The sequence below is a fragment of the Mus pahari genome, chromosome 2 (genome assembly GCF_900095145.1).
Source record: "Mus pahari chromosome 2, PAHARI_EIJ_v1.1, whole genome shotgun sequence".
NCBI classification, from domain to species: domain Eukaryota; kingdom Metazoa; phylum Chordata; class Mammalia; order Rodentia; family Muridae; genus Mus; species Mus pahari.
Window position 1 is genome coordinate 140,154,939 of NC_034591.1, and position 19,352 is coordinate 140,174,290.

A 19,352-nucleotide genomic window follows, 5' to 3' on the forward strand; every position below is an offset into this window, starting at 1 on the left:
GGCCTGGTGGCGCAGGCCTTTAATCCCAGCACTCAGGAGGCAGAGGCAGGCTGATTTCTGAGTTCAGGGCCAGCCTGGTCTACAGAGTGAGTTCCAGGACAGCCAGGAATATACAGAGAAACCCCGTCTCGAAAGACCAAAAAAAAAACAACAAAAAAAACTTCTTACAGTCTACCATAAAGGATTCGGCTAATTTCCCAAGACTGCTTCATGAAGATTCAATCCATCATACAGTACTGAAAGGATTGGCAAGTGTTCTTATATCTGAGACCTGACCAACTGTCATTACTTGATGATGTGGATAAAGAAGTCTCATTTAATTTGGGACTGGGCATCCAGGACAGTATTACCTCAGTATTGTTGGTTAGCTGCCTGGTGCATTTTTCACTCACCAACTATGGAGAGTTTGACAAACCTGTTCTCATCACAAGGATTGCAGTCAGCACCTCCTTTGTGGGTGAATATCCATTTTCACTTTTGCTCAATGGTAATGTGTTATTCTCATTGTATAGGAAAGAGCCGTCCAAGTCAGTTATCAACAGCATGCTCTTAGATTAGAATGGAGTCCACATCCTGCTGCCTTGCTTTAGCATCTGCTCAGTAGTAAACTTGGACTTTTCTCGTGCCCTTTACAGATTTGGGCTAAGAGAGCTAAAATTTTATCTTAAAAGTATGGGGTGTAACTACTGTGAAAGGTATATCAACTTGAGGTGACACCTATTTGCAAGAATCTCCACCACCACTAAGAGGTTTGAGTTCCGTTTCCTAAAATAGCGGCAACTTGACAGGCTCTTGACTTTGTCCAGGGGGTGATACTTTTGACTAGGGTGAAGGCCGACATCTATCCTATACTTGGGTGACCCGGTCTCCAGTACATAAGTTCAGTACAAAAAAAACGTGCATCTCCATATCGCATGCCTTTAATCCCAGCATTAGTGAGGAAGAAGCAGGTAGGTCTCTTGAGTTTGAGAACAGCGAGGGATACACAAAGAAACTTGTAAGTGATGAGAGATGCAAAGGGTTAAATTTGCAAAGCCTGACAACTTCTGAAGAAAGCATCTGCCTCCGAGACTAGATTCTGCTTAAGCTGGGACGTCGGTGATCAGATTCATAATAAGTACAGCAAAACAGCTCGATTCCCTACTTGTTGAAAGCGATTATTTACAGAATATGACTAGACATAACAGATTCCATTTACCAAACATTCCTGGTTTTGGAGGGAAAAAAAAAGTTTGCTAGAGAATGCAAAATGGCGGCTTGGCGTGACGTCATGCCTGTCTCAGGCACATACTGGCGCCTTATTAAGGGCGGAAGCCAGGCTAAAGCAGCCTCGCTGTAAGCGACCGTGAATAGGACATTTGAAAAAAAAAAAAAAAAAAAAAAAAAAAAAAAAAAACGTTTCGGGCGGATGTATCCGAGGCCAACAGTTTAGTAAGGGCGGAAGTTCAGGTACGGAAAAGAATGGTTACAACGCCTGTCATGTTTCAGTCACTTCCGGGGAGCATCGGAAGTTGCTTTGTTTTGCTTCAAGATGGCTGCTGGGATGTATTTGGAACATTATCTGGACAGTAAGAGCCGACTGGAGAAGGGGGTCATGGGCCATAGAGTGGTGTAGAGAGTCCAGGCTGACAGACTATCTGACCCCGAGGTTCTGGTAGCCTGAAGATCACAGGGAAAGGGTTCCGTGGGAAGATTTATTCGAGGGGGAAGAGGGAGGGGGCGGGGCAGTGGGACTGGAGGCCTCGCTCAAGATCTGGACGAGGGAAGGGCTGCCCCGTGGGATCAGGGCTGGGCTCTAAAGGGTTAGGGGGAGCAGGGAACGTAGTTGCTGACTCAGTTCTTGAGGGTAGATTTTTTTTTTTCCTAAGTTGTGCAGCGTCGTTATTTACGCACTGCCATTTGGAGCAGCTGCAAATATTCGGCCTAATTCCTTTAGTCATTTATGTCTCAAAAGTGGCTTCTCATTAAGCTTGTGGGTGGAATAGAGCGACCACTGAGTTGATCGCTGAAATGCTTTACTTTAGGAGCAAAATCCAGTTCTCAAAAAATGAGGAATCTGTCTGTCCGTCTCCCCCCTCCTGCCTCCCCCCCCCCGTCGTGTGTGTGTGTGTGTGTGTGTGTGTGTGTGTCTAGGCTGGGGATATATTAGACAGACTTTTAGGCAACTCTTAACCTGGGCATCTTAAAATAGAGTATTGATTTTAATAAAAGAAAGTAACTGATCAAATAATGGTAGCAATCCAAATCATAAGTGCAGACCAGGTCTTAGAGAATGACAGAAAGTTTTAGACATTAAACATGGCGCCGGGCAGTAATGGTGCACGCCTTTAATCCTGGCACTTGGGAGACAGAGGCAGATGGATTTCTGAGTTCGTGGCCAACCTGGTCTATAGAGTTCGTTCTGGGATAGCCAGAGCTATACAGAGAAACCCTGTCTCAAAAACAAACAAACAAAAAAATGATATTGAACATGGCAAGATTGATTGAATGACTTTGTGATTGAGAGAGAAGGAAAATCCATGGTGAATTCTACTTGGAAAATAAACTATCTCATCAGCAGTGTAGGAGATTCGGGAGTAATAACAATACATTTAATCTTTGCCTTAGAAATAGGCATATAATCTGACAGTGAAATTATTCAGGAAAAAAACCTCAGACAGTAAAAAAAGACAGTGAGCTCAAGAAAGCAGCATTTAAAGGATAAGATGTCAGTGCCGGCATTACCAGAAGGCCTCTGACCTAGTATTGACTGCTAGGAGGAAGTAAGTTCCTTGAGCGAGAAGGTGGTGCTGACTGCCTCAGAGGAAAGATGAGTCATCTGATTTGGTAATCTGTTCTTGACTAGTAATCCTAGTGAACTGCTGTCACAGACTTAAGAAGCCCTCTCTTGTTTTGTCTTTTCTGACAGTGTCTAATATAGTACAGCCCAGGTTGACCTTGGGCTGTATTATATTACCTAGCTGACAGTGATCTTGAATTCCAGGACCTCCTTCCATCTCCCCAGTGCTATTGATTATAAGCACCAAGTCATGTTCAGTACAAACATTTTTTTACATTTGAGTTCGGCTGACAGAAACACAAATTTGGGTAGCACATACCTTTAATCCCAGCACTTGGAAAGATCTCTGTGAGTTTGAGACTAGCCTGATATTATAAAGTGAGATCGGCCAGCCAGGGCTACATAATGAGACCCTGTCTTCATATTTATTTAGGAGATGACATTCGACCACTTGCCTAACAAGGGGGAGCCCCTGGAATTGAAGTTCAGTCTTCACCATCAAAGGGGGAAAATGAGGTTAAGCTCTGTAGAGAAAATTTGCTTTTGTGGAAAAGCTTAATAATACGTTTATTCAATTATTTATTTGACACTTCTAAACACGAGGGGAATTTAAAATTGATCCAGGCATGTGTCTCCTCCTGGAAGGTTAGGGAGACATACCCAGAGTAACTGTATTAATTAGTTATGGTTGGATAAATACTAAAAAAAATAGTAGCTAGACTACCCTGACAGCCTGACTATGTAAGGCATTTGTCCAAGCATGGGTAAGTCCAGTTCTGAAACAGCACTTTGAAGGATGAGAAGTGGTGGAGTGGGGGAGCAAGTAAGGGGTGGTGGGGTGGTGGGGTGAGGAAGCCAGAACTCCTGGGAAGTTGCTGGCAAGTGTGAGGCACTTTGAAGGCCAGTGTGTCATCAGAGCAAGATGGCAAGTGAGTGAGCTAAGCCAGATAGGAAATGTGGAACACAGTCTTAAGTTACTAGACGGTTACAGAACGAATGATGAGTGCTAAAGTTGAGAGCAAAGAAGATGGAGGTTGAAGCTAAAAGAGAGAAAGCTGTTTTATAGAATAAGGCCACCAAATAGGAAGAGGTTGGGAGGCTTGTAGAGACAGGAGACTAGCTGAAAAAGAGGTCTCCCCTTTTGAGAAAGGGCGAATGAATCTTGTCACAAATAAATCCCTCATTTCAGGGCTAGGCATGGAGCTCAGTTGGTAGAATGACTACCTGGCATGCAAGGACCCCGAGGGTTGATCCCCAACACTGTATAGAGCTGGCATAGGACTATTAACACAGGACTTGTAGGAGCCAACACGTGAGAAGAATCAGAAATTTATTGTTGGTCATCGTTGGCTACAAAGCAAGTTTGAAGCCAGCCTGGGCTACAGAGACCCTGTCTGCTGTCTGTCTGTCTGACTCTCTCTCTCTCTCTCTCTCTCTCTCTCTGACTCTCTCTCTCTCTCTCTCACACACACACATACAAACTAAAAAAACCCAAACAAACAAAAAAAGAAAACTCCAGTTTCAAATGAGGGGAAAACTTGAGTCATACTCCATTTTTTAAATACTGAATTGAACTTTAGAAAAGTATTTTAATTAATTATTTTGTATTAGCTACCCATCAATCATGAGAATGGTGTCTCTGTGTGTGTATGCATGAATGCATGTCCCCTTATAACTCAGAATCATTGTATCCCCAGAGCTGGAGCTCTAGGGACTTGTAAGTCACTCAGTATGGGTGCAGGGAACCAAACTCTGGACTCTGGAAGAGCAGCCAGTGCTCCTGTCTGCCGAGCATCTCTGCAGCCCCTAAACTTTGCTTTTATCTATTTTCCTATTCTTTGATTTGCCTTTTAAAACAATTATGTAACCAGATGGCTCCAGATTCCCTATGTGGCCAAGAATGACTTGAGTTCATAATTCCCCTGCCTCTGTTTCCAGCCTGAACTTTTATTTTCAAAGGAGCCAGTCAGTCGGCTAAGGATGTAGATCAGAGGCAGCACTCTTGCCTAGCGTACGCAAAGCCCTGGGTTCCATCCGCAGCATCACAGAAACAGTAAACGCAAGGTTAAATAGAAAGAGAGCTGCAGGCAGCTGAGGTCTTGCTTAGTGGCAGAGCACTTGCCAAGGCTCAGGTGCACTGCAGTGACTATTTTCTGTCTCTTCCCAGGTATTGAAAACCTCCCATTTGAATTACAGAGAAATTTTCAGCTCATGAGGGACCTAGACCAAAGGACAGAGGGTACGTACAAAGTAACAGGCTTTCCCTGATCACTGTGTAGCTCTGCTTTCTGCTACCGTACCATCGGGTGAACTGTGACTTATTTGGGGGAGGGAGGTGTGAATGCACGTATGTATGTATGTATGTATGTATGTATGTTCTGCCTATATGTATATCTGTGTATCGTGTGTGTGCCTGGTACACAGAGAGACCAGAAGACAGTATCAGATCTCCTGGAACTGGGACTATAAAGATGGTTGTGAGCCACCATGTGGGTACTGGGCTTCAAACCCAGGTCCTCTGCAAGAAAACAGCCAGTACTCTTAACTGAGCCATCTCTCCAGCCTGACTTTCATGGAATCCTTAAAAGAAGATAATGGTCATCCTTTTCTACTTTTCCATATCAAATGAAGGATTGAGTCAGTGCCTCAAGAATTCAGTGATACTGAACTGGCAAAACAGTTCAGTGGGTAAAGGTATTTGTTACCATGCCTGATGCCCCAAGTTTGATCCCCAGGACCCACACAGAAGGAGAGAACCTCCCAGAAGTTGGTCCTGTGACCACAACCTGTGAGCCATTGTACACAGTCATCCACACACGTACAAACTATGCACAAAATAAGTAAGGTTTGGGGGTGTTACAGTTTTTGTACTTTCGTCCTCAAGACTCAAAGATAACAAGCCTAGACATTTCTCCGGGTTTGTTTGCTGCTTTTGCATGAGAACAAGTTATACCTCATTGCAGTGTTTGCTATCACCAAATACACAGCACTTGACACTACATACGCCTGCATGGTTGGCTGCTCGGAGCTTTGCCGAGAAGCTATTACAAAGAAAGGGCAGGGCATGGCAGCATAGGCAGGTAGATCTTGGTGAGTTCGAGGCCAGCCTGGTCTACATATTGAGTTTCAGGCCAGCAAGGGCTATAGTGGGACCCTGTTGTGGAAAAGAAAAAAATCTGAGGTCGTCCTTGTACATCTGGTACATAAACAGAGTTTGAGGCCTGCCTTGGCTACATGAGACCTTTTCTCAAAAAAACAAAGAAATAAAAGTAACCAATATTAACAAAAGGGAAAGGAACAAAACCAAAAGGCATCAGGTAACATCATGACTACTATACTGTATTCCTCAACTCATAGACACATTAGGTGTCGTCTCAGTCCTTGGACTCGGGGCTGAGTTGGCTCTCCTGAGGTGCCCTCTGGGTGCCTGAGGAAAGCTGCTCAGGTTGCTCTGCTCCAGAGGTAAGGTTCACATTGAAGGTGTTCTCGTACCTACTGAAGGATAGATACGTCTACGTTCCATCCTATGTAGCCATGTTCAAAGACCTAGCAAGCTAGGCTGTGAAGCCATGTCTTAAGTCGTTCTGGGTAAGCGTCTCCATGGAGATCACCTAACACCCTGGACATCATCTTCTGACCGCTGTCTGCGAGACGGTTAGAATCGGCTGGATTTCTTTTCAATGCCGTTCTAACTCTTGATTCTGTGTACAGAGACCAGCTGGAAATTACAGAATTGTATGCTTTTCCCATTCCTTCTAAAGGCCTGGAATGCAGTGAGGTATGGGCATAGCATGTTCCCAGATGTTCCCACTGCCTGGTGCTGCACTGGGTTACAGTCAGTCTTTTGTCTCCTTCCATTGTCGTTTTTATGAGCCCTACATAATGCTAGGGGGTAGAGAACTTCTAGTCAGTGTACCGGGTCATCACCAGCCCTCTCGTATTAAGGTGTTTTGAGCGATATCTAAGATGAACAAACAAAAAAAATGACAAGAATGGTAAGCAAGTTACAAGTGATGAGCAAGCTGGATGTGGTGGCACACACCTGGAATCTCAGCATTCGGGGGGCTGAGGCAGGAGTATTGGCTTCTGTCCGAGGTCAGCCTGGACTGTAGACAGTGAGTTCTCAGACATCCTGAGCTTCAGAGACTTTGTACTCGGAAAACGGAGAGAAAAGAGTAGGGTGGATGGGAAGGATGCGGACGCTGCATTCCTTGAAGGAGTTAAGATCTGATGTTAAAATGTCAGACCCCGCACTCTGGCTGTGTGGGCAGGAGTATCATGAGTTCAAGGCCAACCTGGGCAAGACCCTGTCTCAGAGAGAAAGGCCTGGAGACAGAGCACCAGTGAGTGACAGCCTGGTTTGCAGGAGGCAGGGCGGGGCCGTTTGGAGATGCTGCTCAGAAAGAAGATGGCCTTTGGAACCCCACTCACGAGGCAAGCAGCAAGCAAGCCCTGCAGAGAAGCATCTTGGAATGTCATCAGTAATATACTTCATGATAACATGCTTTGCAGAGAACCCACAATGCCTTTGTGGTAGTCTCAACTCCCAACTGTGGCAGCCATGTTTTCTGTACTTGAAGGTACTTTAAGACAGTCTCAGCCAGGCAAGGTGGCCCACGCTTATAATTCCAGTGTTAGGAAATCTAAAACAGGAGGATATCCCAAGTTCAAGACCAGGCTAAGCTACATCCTGATACTGTCTCAAAACAAACCAAAAAAAGCCCAAGTAACCTGAGTACTTTGCATTTCCTGAATACAAGGCATAGTGGCGGTGGTCACACTTGGAGGGTTGATGGCCAATGGAAAAGGCCCAAGGGACAAGAGGAAGATGATGCTCCATCTAGCCACCAGGGGCCGCTGTGACCGGGCCTGTCTCTGTTGTAGACCTGAAGGCTGAAATTGACAAGTTGGCCACTGAATATATGAGTAGCGCCCGCAGCCTGAGCTCCGAGGAAAAGTTGGCCCTTCTCAGACAGATCCAGGAGGCCTATGGCAAGTGCAAGGAATTTGGTGACGACAAGGTGCAGCTGGCCATGCAGACCTATGAGATGGTATGGCCCTGTTCATGGCTTCCCACCTATCTCTCATCTAATTCTCAGGGTCTTAGACCCCTCCTTCAGCTGTGTTGGGATCTGTTTTGGGTCTTAGCTGTTGTCTTTGATGGGAACCAGGCTTGGACCTCTTCCCTTCCTTCCCCCACAGGTAGACAAACACATTCGGCGGCTGGACACAGACCTGGCCCGTTTTGAGGCTGATCTGAAGGAGAAACAGATCGAGTCGAGTGACTATGACAGCTCTTCTAGCAAAGGCAAAAAGAGTGAGGAGGGGCGGGGCTGTGAGATGCGGGCAAGGAGTCAAAGGGAGAAGAGGCCAGCTCCAGCTAGGAGAGAGCAGCGCTGCCTGGACCAGAAGCAAAGAGAACTTAACCATCTTTCTGTCTCTGCCCTCCCCCCTCCCGGCTTACCCTTTCTTCCTAGAAGGCCGGACCCAAAAGGAGAAAAAAGCTGCCCGAGCCCGTTCCAAAGGGAAAAACTCAGATGAGGAAGCCCCCAAGGCTGCCCAGAAGAAGTTAAAACTTGTGCGCACGTGAGTATACCAGAGGCCGCCTGCCTCCCAGCCAGCCTCTTGCCACTTTCCCTGTCTTCTGTGCCAGTAACTCTGTCACTGTGGTCTCTGCTGGACGGAGAAGAAGCCACACATCATCTACCTCACCACGATCTTCTACCATCTCAGAGCGCAGGTTGTAGCTTCCCTTCCTGCAGATGACATTTGTCTTCCTCTTGGCATACAGAAGTCCTGAGTATGGGATGCCCTCAGTGACCTTTGGCAGTGTCCACCCCTCTGATGTGTTGGATATGCCTGTGGATCCCAACGAACCCACATATTGCCTTTGTCACCAGGTCTCCTATGGAGAGATGATTGGCTGTGACAACCCGGATGTGAGAACCGTTTCCTCAGGGTTGGGGGAGGAGCTCTGAGGGGCATGAGTAAGAGGAGAAGGTGACTCGGGTGAAGAGAGGGGTGCAGAATGGGATGGATGGTGGTTGGACTGGGCTGCTAGGACTTGAAGTTTCTAAAGTGGCGTAAAGGGCCCCTACCTCCCAGGAGCCCACAGGTGGCCCTCCCTCCACCCTGCTCCAGTCCCTCCCTGATGGCTGATCCATCTGCCTTTTCCAGTGTTCCATCGAGTGGTTCCACTTCGCCTGTGTGGGGCTGACAACCAAGCCTCGAGGGAAATGGTGAGTGACGGCTAAGCTGTGGCAGGACCTGGAAGACCTATCCCATGTCCCCATGCCCGGTGTGAGAGAGAACACAGGCCTCTCTCACTTTCGGCTCACCTCACTCTTCTATCTTTCATGTTGGGTTTTAGGTTTTGCCCACGCTGCTCCCAAGAACGGAAGAAGAAATAGGTTTCCCTGGATTCCATTACAGACTTCTTCTGAATCCCCCTGACCTGGGCTAGTGGACAGAGTGGAAGGCCTGTGCTGGGGACGGGGGGCCCAGGGAGATGTGGACAGTGCGGTACCCGTCATCCCTCTCCCTCCTCCCCACTCGGTGCTGAGGCTGCATCCAAACCCCAGTAGGGAGGGTGCCACAGCCAGTGACGGTATGTGCTCTCCTCCTGCCTCCCAGAGGGAAGTAACCCCACTCACTGTCCTTTTGCCTCCGTGGTGAGGTTGGTGCTGTATTTCAGGGGGAGGGTCCTCTTCATTCCCCTTGCTTTGACTAAAGGACTGGGGCAGTGGAGTGGGACACTCTCCCAGTCCCCGCAATCCTCCTCCCCCATTGGGAGCTAGGCAGGACAGACTGCCTTCTCAGTGCTCTTCCTGTTCTCCATGGGGAGGGGTCTTCTAGGTCATTTAGGCTGTGGCCTAGTTAAGTGGTTACCCCAAACCTCTATGGCCTGGGGATTTATGCTGACCGCAGATCACTCACATGTAAAAGGCGTTGGGGTAGGTAAATAAAAGCTATCCATGCTAGCCCGCTGTGTTTATTGTAGAGACTGTTTAAGTATGTGTGGTAAGCATTCTTTTTGCATCCTCTGGATTGGATGAGAGGCAGGAAGATGGCTTGCCAGAAATAGGACAAGACATAAAACCCAAAATGGTCCTGTCCTGTGGTGTCCACAGCTTCTCCACCTGGAGGAGTGCCTTGCATCGGGGGACTCAGAATTTTGTAATTACGAATCTGCTCTCCGTGAAACACCTTTAACCCAATTCCAATAAATCATGTATTTGCTTTATATGTGTGTGCGGTGATAGTATTAGCTTGATTTCTTCTAAATACAAAATAGATACAAAACAGGTATTTTCTTCCCATCTCCCAGTGAGTTGTGTTGGTCCCCTCCCTCTTGAAACAGTATCCCTTGGACCACTGAACCATCCTTTCAAGTGTGCTCGCCTTGGTCAGCCTTTCCTTCATTTTAACTTTGGGCCTGTTTCCTACCTAAGAGGTGTTCCCTCCCCCCCCCCCAGTTCCTTCCCCTCCCTGCCTTCATTTCAGACACCCAGTTCTGCTGCCCACAGCTGCCTATACTCAACAGCCAGGTCTCCACAAAACCACGGACATTGCTTCGCAAAACCCCACCATCTGGGTCTAGGGGTTAAGTGGCAGGAAGTAGCACGCAGACCCGGGGTTACAGCTAGAAATTAGGAGCGGGATTTTAGGTTCATTTCCTGGCAACACAAAAATAAATTCGAAGAAAGTGGTACCGAGCAATAGAGGTCTTACGCCGTTGAAGACGGACTGGAAGGGCTGCTGTACTGTGGCTTCTGACTTCGGTCCTTGGCCGGCTACTGGAGCAGCTCAAAGGAGTTCACCTCGTGGCCTGGCCCCGCCCTCACCTTTTGTGACGTAGCAGCCGCGTCTCCTGCCTCCTTCGCGCTAGCAGCCCGAGACCCACGCTCTCCGAGGCTCGGCCCGTTGGAGGTCGCTTTGTTGTGAAAACGCGGGTGGATCTTCCCAGGCCATGATGAAACTAGCTGCTGGCTTCCTTCTGATGCTTCTGGAAGGTGAGAGGCTACGCTTGGCCCGTTTGGAAGCTGCTGTGGTCTGAAAGCGCAGGAGGATCTTCCCTGGGGCTCCCCTTACGCTCCTGAAGGGCCCTGAGCGCTTTTTTTTTTTTTTTTTTTTTTTTTTAAATGGGTTTTGAGACGGCTGTCTCCAAGTGGTTTTAGTTATACCTGATACGAGCTTGGTTGGTCTTTTATCTCTTGTCCCCAGAAGCCTTCCACCATAGTCATCAGGCATCACAAACACATACACTCCAGTTCTTAGTTCATTGACGGGGAGGGGAGGGTCTACTTCTAGTCTGGGTCTGGCCACTGACCCCGAGTGCACTGAGGGTTAAGGTCCATTCTTCTCTGCCCGCCCCCCCCCCCCCGCAGTGCTACTCCTGCCTGAAACACCTCTTTCCGCTGAGGAACCTCCAGCCGCCACTCCAGGCAGCCCTCTCTCATCCACTGAGTATGAACGCTTCTTCGCCCTGCTGACCCCAACCTGGAAGGCAGAGACCACCTGCCGCCTCCGTGCCACCCACGGCTGCCGGAACCCCACTCTCGTTCAGTTGGATCAATATGAAAACCACGGATTGGTACCAGATGGTGAGGGCCAGGCCGGTGGGAAAACCTGGGCATCCCGAGGTCACCTAGGCTCGGGGCAAAAGCTTCGTGCTCGTGTGAGAGTCGGGAGAAGGAGGTAGCTGGCAGCTCACCCCAGAACCTGTTCTCGTTCTTGGAGACCTTGACTAAGCCCTGGCCTTCCTGTAACCAGCCTCTCCATGGGCGCTGTCCTTCCTCAGGTGCCGTCTGCTCCGATCTCCCATATGCTTCCTGGTTTGAGTCCTTCTGCCAGTTTGCTCAGTATCGTTGCTCCAACCATGTCTACTATGCCAAGGTGAGAAAGGCTGCATCTAGTGATCCAGGACCAGGGGAGCACAGTGGGGCTGGGAAGTTGAGGAAGGACTCTGGGAAGGTCGTCAGTGTAGCTAGCGTAGGCTCTCTGTCAGTTTGCCACGATGGGCATAGTCTCACCATGGGTGTTCAGACTGGCCGAACCACCCTCATTATTGTGAGTGACGGAGAGAAGAGATACAGGGAAAGGCAGAGTCATTATGCCCTTCCCTTGCTTCCAAAGGGTCCGTGCTGGGGTAGCAGCGGCTGCTCATTGGGAAAGGCGTTCCAGTTCCCTTCTTTTCCTTGCAGAGGGTCCGGTGCTCCCAGCCTGTCTCCATCCTATCCCCCAACACTCTCAAGGAGGTGGAGTCAGCAGAAGTTCCTCCCACTTCCATGACCACCCCCATTGTGTCCCATGCAACAGGTGAGACCTCCCAGAGTGGGGACCGCAGTTCCCAGCCCTAGCCTGGCAGCTTGCAACAGTCTGTAACTCCAGTCCTGGGAGATCCAACGCCCCCTTCTGGCCTCCACAGGCACTGCATGAATTCAGGCAAAACACCTATACACATAAAATAAAAATAAAAGCCCTCTGGGCCTTTTGTAAATTGATATCTTCATTTTGGAGCGTATTTGGACTGGGAGTGCAGCTCAATGGTAGAATGTATACTTATGTTCTATACATACATTCTATGCATGAGGCCCTGGATTTGATTCCTAGGTTCCCCTCATTCTAATAGAAGGTTGCTAGTTCTTTAGAATACATTGTGTTCTCTAGGTGAGATGGATAAAAGGTAACATTTGCTCTAGGAGTTAGGGAACAGGTACCCTTGAAAGAAGATGACACACACCACCAGCATCTGTTATGGTCATGTCCTTGTGTACACATAATGTGTTTTGTGTGTGTGTGTGTACAAAAATGTGGAGATCAAAGGTCAACACTGGGTGTTTTCCTCAGTTACCAGATTTATTTATTTAGAGACAGGGTATGACTATGAAGTCCTAGCCGGCCTGGAATTCACTATCTAGAACTTACAAAGATCTGCCCCTTTCTCCAGAGTGCTGGCATTAAAGGCATATACCCCTATGTCTAGCTTAGACCACCTTATTTTTTAAGAGTAAGTCTTTCAGTAAACTTGGAGCTGGGCTGGAGAGAGGGCTCACTGGTTAAAAGCACTGACTGCTCTTCCAGAGGACGGGGGTTCAATTCCCAGCAACCACATGGCAGCTCACAGCTGTCTGACTCCAGTTCCAGGCGATTCAACACCCTCACACACACATATATGCAGGCATAAACAGCAATGTACATAAAATAAAGATAACATCAAAAGAAAGAAAGAAAGAAAGAAAGAAAGAAAGAAAGAAAGAAAGAAAGAAAAGAAAAGAGACAGGGCTAGAGATATATGGCTCAGCAGTTAAGAACACTGATTGCTCTTCCAGAGGTCCTGAGTTCAAATCCCAGCACCCACATGGTGACTCACAACCATCTGTAATTCCATCTGAGTCCCTTTTCTGGTGTGTCTGAAGACAGCGATGGTGTACTCACATACAAGGAAAAAAAAAAGACACATAATAAAGGAAAGAAAAAATAAGAAAGAAACTCAGAGCTGTTGGACTGGATGTCACAGCCATTAGTCCCAGCACCCAGAAACTCAGAGCTGCTGAACTGGATGGCACGGCCATTAGTCCTAGCACCCAGGAAGCAGAGGGGACTCTGAATTCCAGAGTAGCTAAGACTACATCATGAGACCTTGTCTAATAATAATAAAAATAATAATAATAATAATAATAATAGAAAGCTGGAGCTCACTGGCGAGCCAGTAAGTTCCCATCAGCACCCTTCCTCCCTTTCCCAAGCACTGAGATTATAAACACGTGTTACCATACCCAGCTTTATGTAGATTTTTAAGGGCTGAACTCACATCTCCACACTTGCAAGTACTTTACCAACTGAAGCTGCCACCCCAGCCCCAATTTTCTTGATCCAAAACAATACAAACAAACCAAACAAACAGGCCAAAATGTTTTATTAACATTGCTTCAAGATAGGATCTCATGTAGTTGCAGCCTCTGGCTCTATATGTAGCTGAGCCGTTGGACTTGAAGCCCCGATCCTCTCTCCCTCCCAGCTACTGAGTTTCCAGGTCTCTTCCTTCACCGCTGCATCTATAAATGGGCTTGCTCCAGGAGATGGAAGTCTGACCCCTCCTTTCTCTTCTCTCTCCTGGTCCCGCCTAAACCTTGCTGCAGCCACAGAACACCAGGCCTTCCAGCCGTGGCCTGAGCGGCTCAGCAACAACGTGGAGGAGCTGCTGCAGTCATCCCTGTCCCTGGGGGGCAAGGACCGGCAGAGCAGCCGGAGGCCGGGCCAGGGGCCGCGCGAGCAGGAGCAGATCCAAGAACGTAAGCTAGAAGAAGCACAGGAGCAAGAAGAGCAGGAAGAAGAGGAAGAGGAGGAGGAGGAAGCTAAGCAGGAAGAGGGGCAGGGGACAGAGGAGGGGCTGCAGTCAGTCTCGGAGCCCAAGTTTCCTACCCAGTCACTGTCCTCCAACCCCTCCTTCTTCACTCCCCGGGTCCGAGAGGTGGAGTCTGCTCCGTTGATGATGGCGAATATCCAGGAGCTCATTCGGTCTGCCCAGAAAATGGATGAAATGAATGAACTGTACGATGACTCCTGGAGAAGCCAAAGCACTGGCAGGTACAGGAAATTGTGACTTCTTCGTGGCCCTGCCATCCCTGCTGCCTTCTTTGAAAATGCGAAGCCCACTTCCCTGCTCTGGTCTCCCAGACCCACTCAGACCTGCGTAGGCTTCAAGCACGGCTAGCAATGGCGGGCCCCTCCTGTTCTGTGCCCATCCTTGTTTTAAGCCTCACCCTGGGTTTTGGTCTTCTCTCTGGTCTTGATTAGCACTAAAGCCTTCAGAAAGTTATTTCTCCATCTTGTTGTTGTTGTTGTTCTTTGATAGTTACTTAATTTTACTTAGGCGTATATGTGTGTGACTGTGTGTGTGTGTGTGTGTGTGTGTGTGTGTGTGTAGGTACATGTGTTCAAGTGTCTGAGGAGGCCACAAGAGGGCGTCGGATCCCCTGGGTCTACAAGACATGAGTAGTTGTGAGCTGCAAGAGTGGGTGCTGGGGACCAAACTTGGGTCCTCTGGAAGAGTAACAGGTGCTCTTAACCACTGAGCCATCTCTCCAGCCACTGTTTCTCCACTTTTGACTTCAGTTCCTCTTGTAAAAATAGGCAGTTGGTCCAGGGTCCTCTCAGGCTCCAGGATGGAGACCCTCGGCTAAGCATGCTGCCTAGTGCACATGACCAAGTCCAAGTGCTCAGCGGAGGGGAAGAGTGGCTGTGGTTTTCCGCCCCAGCCCTCTGGCCCATCCCCACCAGTCTGTACTGTCTTCTTGCAGCCTCCAGCAGCTGCCCCACACGGAGACCCTGATGGTGCTATGCTATTCCATTATGGAGAATACCTGCACCATGACTCCCACAGCCAAGGCCTGGAGCTACATGGAGGAGGAGATCCTTGGCTTCGGGGATTCGGTATGTCCACCATGCTAGTTAATGGACATCCCATGGGCCTGGCACTGTGTGAGCCATGGGTGAGGGGGCCGGGCAAAGAAAGTAGGAGGCCTAGTTGAGGTTCATTGGAAGGACATCTATCGTAGAGGAAGGCTCAAGACCTGGTCTGGAAGCCAGTCTGGTCTGGAATGCATCCTTCAGCTCTTCAAATTGTTAGGCTGTAAGCCATCCCTTAAATCCTCTTCAGCACCTTCAGTACCTAGCTTCAGTACCTAGCTTCAGTACCTAGCTTCAGTACCTAGCTTCAGTACCTAGCTGTGCCTTAGATTTAGTTCTGTTTCTTCCCAAAAGGTTCCTAGAACCCATTCCTGTTGAGTCTGGTGATGTGGGCTGTAGCCCCAGCTCCTTGGGAGGCAGTTACAAAGGAGTCACAAGTTCACTCTAGAATGGGCAGCAGAATGAGGTCAACTTAGGGAAACCCAGGTGCAAAAAAAAAAAACAAAAAAACAAAAAAACAACAACAACAAAAAGTCAACAGAAGGTTGAGACTGAAGCTCAGTGGTAGAGTACTTCCCTCACACGCAGAAGACCCTGTGTTCAATCCCCAATACCAAAAATCAATATAGAACGGAAACCACTTGCATTAGGATTTTCCTAGAAAAACAAGACTGATAGAATTGCTTACACGATGCAGTCTATACAGTCCAACAGTGGCTGGAGAGGTTGACAGTCTGGTAGTTGCTTAATCTGTGTGTGAGGCTGGATGCCCCAGCAGTCCCAATCTTGCACGGAAAGACTGAGGATTAGTCTGCACTGGAAGTCAAAAGAAGTCAGTTCTATCAGTGAAAGAACGTCGCACCAGCATGATAGACCGACTTGCCAGCAAGCGTGAAGGCAAACTTTCTTCTTCCATCTACCTCCCTTTGATCTGGGCTCCTACTGAAAGATGCTGCCCACATGTAGGATCAGTCTCCCCTTCAAATAATCTTGTCAAGAAAAATCGGGCCGGGCGTGGTGGCGCACGCCTTTAATCCCAGCACTCGGGAGGCAGAGGCAGGTGGATTTCTGAGTTCGAGGCCAGCCTGGTCTACAGAGTGAGTTCCAGGACAGCCAGGGCTACACAGAGAAACCCTGTCTCGAAAACAAAACAAAACAAACAAACAAACAAGAAAAATCCCTCGCAGGAGTTCCCGGGGGCTTGTTTTCAGTCGGTTTCAAATCCAGTCAAGTTGACAACCATGGGACATTCACCGCTTGTCAGGTGGCATCCAATCATAGCTCTTTATGTTATGCTTCATTTCCAGATGAAAACAGTGACAAGATTATAATTCTGCCTACACGTGATACAACTGCCCCGCGTAAAACTAAACACTAAGGAGTAGGCGGCAAAATCCCTTGAGGAATGCTTAGTCCTTCAGTGTCCCATAATTTACATACGATAATATATACCTACAACACTGAAACGCTGATACTATCTCAGTGGATGTTACATTACATGATACAAAAATAGAGGAAAGAAAACACAGATATCTGCTTACTACATGTGTGTCTTCACAAACATGAGCTTATGGAGCTAGGTCGGGAACACTGGAGTCGGGCACGACCCTCATTCTTTGACTGGTCACCATGCCTTCGCTGATTTTACTGCTTCTGTTCCTCATCCTGTATTTCCTCTCCTCAGGAAGCTCCTGGGAAGGCTTTGGCTCTCCCCACAAAGGGGTGATTCATTCCTTTATCCCTGAAGGGTCTGGACGCTTTGTCACCCCGTCTGGATTAGGTTGTTGTAGCTTCCCATTGACCTTGATCACGAGTCATGGTAGCACCGAGAGATGCCCTAAAGCAGTGGTTCTCAATGTGTGGGGTTGTGACCCCTCTGAGGGTCGCATATTAAATCCTGCATATCAGATATTTACATTACGATTCATAATAGTAGCAAAATTATCATTATGAAGTAGCAATGAAAATAATTTTATGGTTGAGGGTCACCACAACAAGAGGAACTGTGTTAAAGGGTCACGACATTCAGAAGGTTGGGAACCACTGCCCTAGAGACTCTCTGCTGTCCAGACAATCTTATCTCCATTGCGAAGTTTTCCTCTGGTAGTCCAACCAGTAACCCTCCTAACAATTATCCCTTTCTTAGCCCGATGACTTGTATCATGAGCCCAAAGTGGCCAAGGAGAGGCCTTAGCTTCCAACTGAGTGGAATGTTTCATGGGACTCCTGGCAGAAGCGCTCACCCATGTGGAACCAGAACTTCTAGGATAGTTGAGCATAAAGTCAAAGGATGAAGAAACTGTCACGAGGGCGTCACAGAGGTGACAGTGAGGGGTTCCACCCTCATTTCTACTCCTTCAGTCCTGGACCACGAATCCTGTATATTGGAGGTTGGTTCAGAACATATTCAGTCTTCTGGAAAGCGCTGCCCCGCCCTCCCCATTACTCCCATCTAATTGATACTGTCTTTAAAAAAAACAAAACCAGCCGGGCAGTGGTGGCACATGCCTTTAACCCCAGCACTTGGGAGGCAGAGGCAGGTGGATTTCTGAGTTCGAGGCCAGCCTGGTCTACAGAGTGAGTTCCAGAACAGCCAGGGCTACACAGAGAAACCCTGTCTCAAAAAAACAAAAAACAAACCAAAAACAAACAAACAAAAACCAATAACAACAACAACAACAACAAAAACCAAAACCAGGGGCTGGGGTGATGGCTCAGAGGTTAAGAGTACTGCCCTTCCAAAGGACCCCGGTTTTTGTTTTGTTTTGTTTTGTTTACATTTTTGTTTGTTTTTAAAGATTTATTTATATATATGAGTACACTGTAGCTGTCTTCACTGTAGCTGTCTTCAGACACACCCGAAGAAGGCATCAGATCCCATTACAAATGGTTGTGAGCCACCATGTGGTTGCCTGGAATCGAACCCAGGACCTCTTGAAGAGCAATCAGTGCTCTTAACCACTGAGCCATCCCTCCATCCCAGGACCCAGGTTTAATTCTAAACACCCATATGTTGGTTCATATCCATCTGCCACTCTAGTTCCACTACATGAGGAGCATGAGGGGATCCTACACCCTCTTCTGGCCTCTAAGAGCACCAGGCACCCAAGTGGTACACGGAGAGACATACATGCACACAGAACACTCATATACACAAAACAAAATTTAAAAAGTAAAATGTTTTCACTGTTGATCAAGCTAGTGGCTTCAAAGTGGTGGGGACATCATAAGTCCAGTGGGTTCCAACCACTTGCTGGGCTGAGAAGTGAGAAGTTCCTTGATTAGACACAAGGCTAATGGAGTGCCATGATGTCAGATAAGGCATCCTGTAAGTCTGTGGATGATAGTCCCACCAGGAGCTTTATGTGACAGTCGGGAAAATCCAGAAGTAAGGAGAACACACTGTACTTCCCCAACGTCACCTGCCATGAGATCGACAGCTGTCACCCAGGAGACTGGTGCCATCATCTGTACCAGGGTCCTCTGGATGAATGGACCCAAGAGTGAAGGCTTATTAGATTGGGTAACATGATCCAGCCATGGTAGTCGTTCAGGCCAGATGATGGGCTGTCTCAGTTGTCCCAGCTGGGTACTGGAGCATGGGGGATTCCTGGGGAGCAGCTGGTCTTCGGTCTGTGTTGGGAGCCCAGCGAAGTGGAATCTCAGTGAGGGAATGCAGCATTGACAGCAGTGGGGAGCCCAGCGAAGTGGATTCTCAGTGAGGGAATGCAGCATTGACAGCAGTGGACAGACTTGCCTGCACTAGTGAAGCCAGCAGGCGAAGAAACACAGCTTCCTTTTTCCATCTCCCTTTTATCTGTGCTACCATTTAGGGCGGGTCTTCCCGCTTGAAATAAGTTGGTCAAGGAAATCCCTCACAGGAATGCCTGTGGCTTTCCTTTTAGTTGATTCTAGATGCTGTCTAGCTGACAAGACAACCATCACAGCAAGTCAAAGGCTCTGTAAAAAGATTCCAACATCTCTCCCACACTTGGCACGTTTTTTCCCAGAAAGACTTTTTTTTTTTCTTTTTTATTCTTTTTTTTTTTCTTTTCTTTTCTTTCTTCTTTTTTTTTTTTTTTTTTTTTTTTTTTTTTTTGAGACAGTTTCCTTGTATCTAGCCTTGGCCAACCTGGAACACTGTGCTGTGCACCAGGCTGGC

General features: G+C 47.9%; 2 protein-coding genes across 4 annotated transcripts in view; both read left to right on the forward strand.

Annotated features, from left to right (window-relative positions):
• Nucleotides 1–1,505: 1,505 nt before the first annotated feature.
• Nucleotides 1,506–10,022, forward strand: Ing4 (inhibitor of growth family member 4). Of its 3 annotated transcripts, none has more exons than XM_021189999.2 (8): nt 1,506–1,568; nt 4,947–5,018; nt 7,664–7,830; nt 7,982–8,096; nt 8,257–8,365; nt 8,571–8,718; nt 8,957–9,018; nt 9,150–10,022. In XM_021189999.2, exons 1-8 carry the CDS (start codon nt 1,532–1,534, stop codon nt 9,187–9,189), a joined length of 750 nt encoding a protein of 249 aa, XP_021045658.1. In that variant the 5' UTR covers nt 1,506–1,531; the 3' UTR covers nt 9,190–10,022. The 3 variants fall into 3 exon arrangements, with proteins under 3 accessions (XP_021045658.1, XP_021045659.1, XP_021045661.1); XM_021190000.2 differs by having other exon boundaries at nt 8,260–8,365; XM_021190002.2 differs by having other exon boundaries at nt 7,982–8,087; nt 8,260–8,365.
• A 96-nt stretch (nt 10,023–10,118) lies between these two features.
• The window catches only part of Acrbp (acrosin binding protein), a 14,706-nt gene continuing 5,472 nt past the window's right edge, over nt 10,119–19,352 (forward strand). The window contains exons 1-6 of the mRNA XM_021191076.2: nt 10,119–10,791; nt 11,167–11,382; nt 11,580–11,674; nt 11,983–12,097; nt 13,921–14,368; nt 15,082–15,214. Of these exons, the coding sequence (XP_021046735.1) occupies nt 10,749–10,791; nt 11,167–11,382; nt 11,580–11,674; nt 11,983–12,097; nt 13,921–14,368; nt 15,082–15,214 (1,050 nt within the window). The 5' untranslated portion in view covers nt 10,119–10,748. The remainder of the gene's footprint in view (nt 10,792–11,166; nt 11,383–11,579; nt 11,675–11,982; nt 12,098–13,920; nt 14,369–15,081; nt 15,215–19,352) is intronic.

Bases quoted from the DNA above. Each gene is read 5' to 3' on its own strand.
- Ing4 (XM_021189999.2), top strand. From the start codon at position 1,532: ATGGCTGCTGGGATGTATTTGGAACATTATCTGGACA. The intron at 7,831-7,981 runs GTATGGCCCTGT...CTTCCCCCACAG, and splicing joins CCATGCAGACCTATGAGATG to GTAGACAAACACATTCGGCG. The intron at 9,019-9,149 runs GTGAGTGACGGC...GTTGGGTTTTAG, and splicing joins ACCAAGCCTCGAGGGAAATG to GTTTTGCCCACGCTGCTCCC.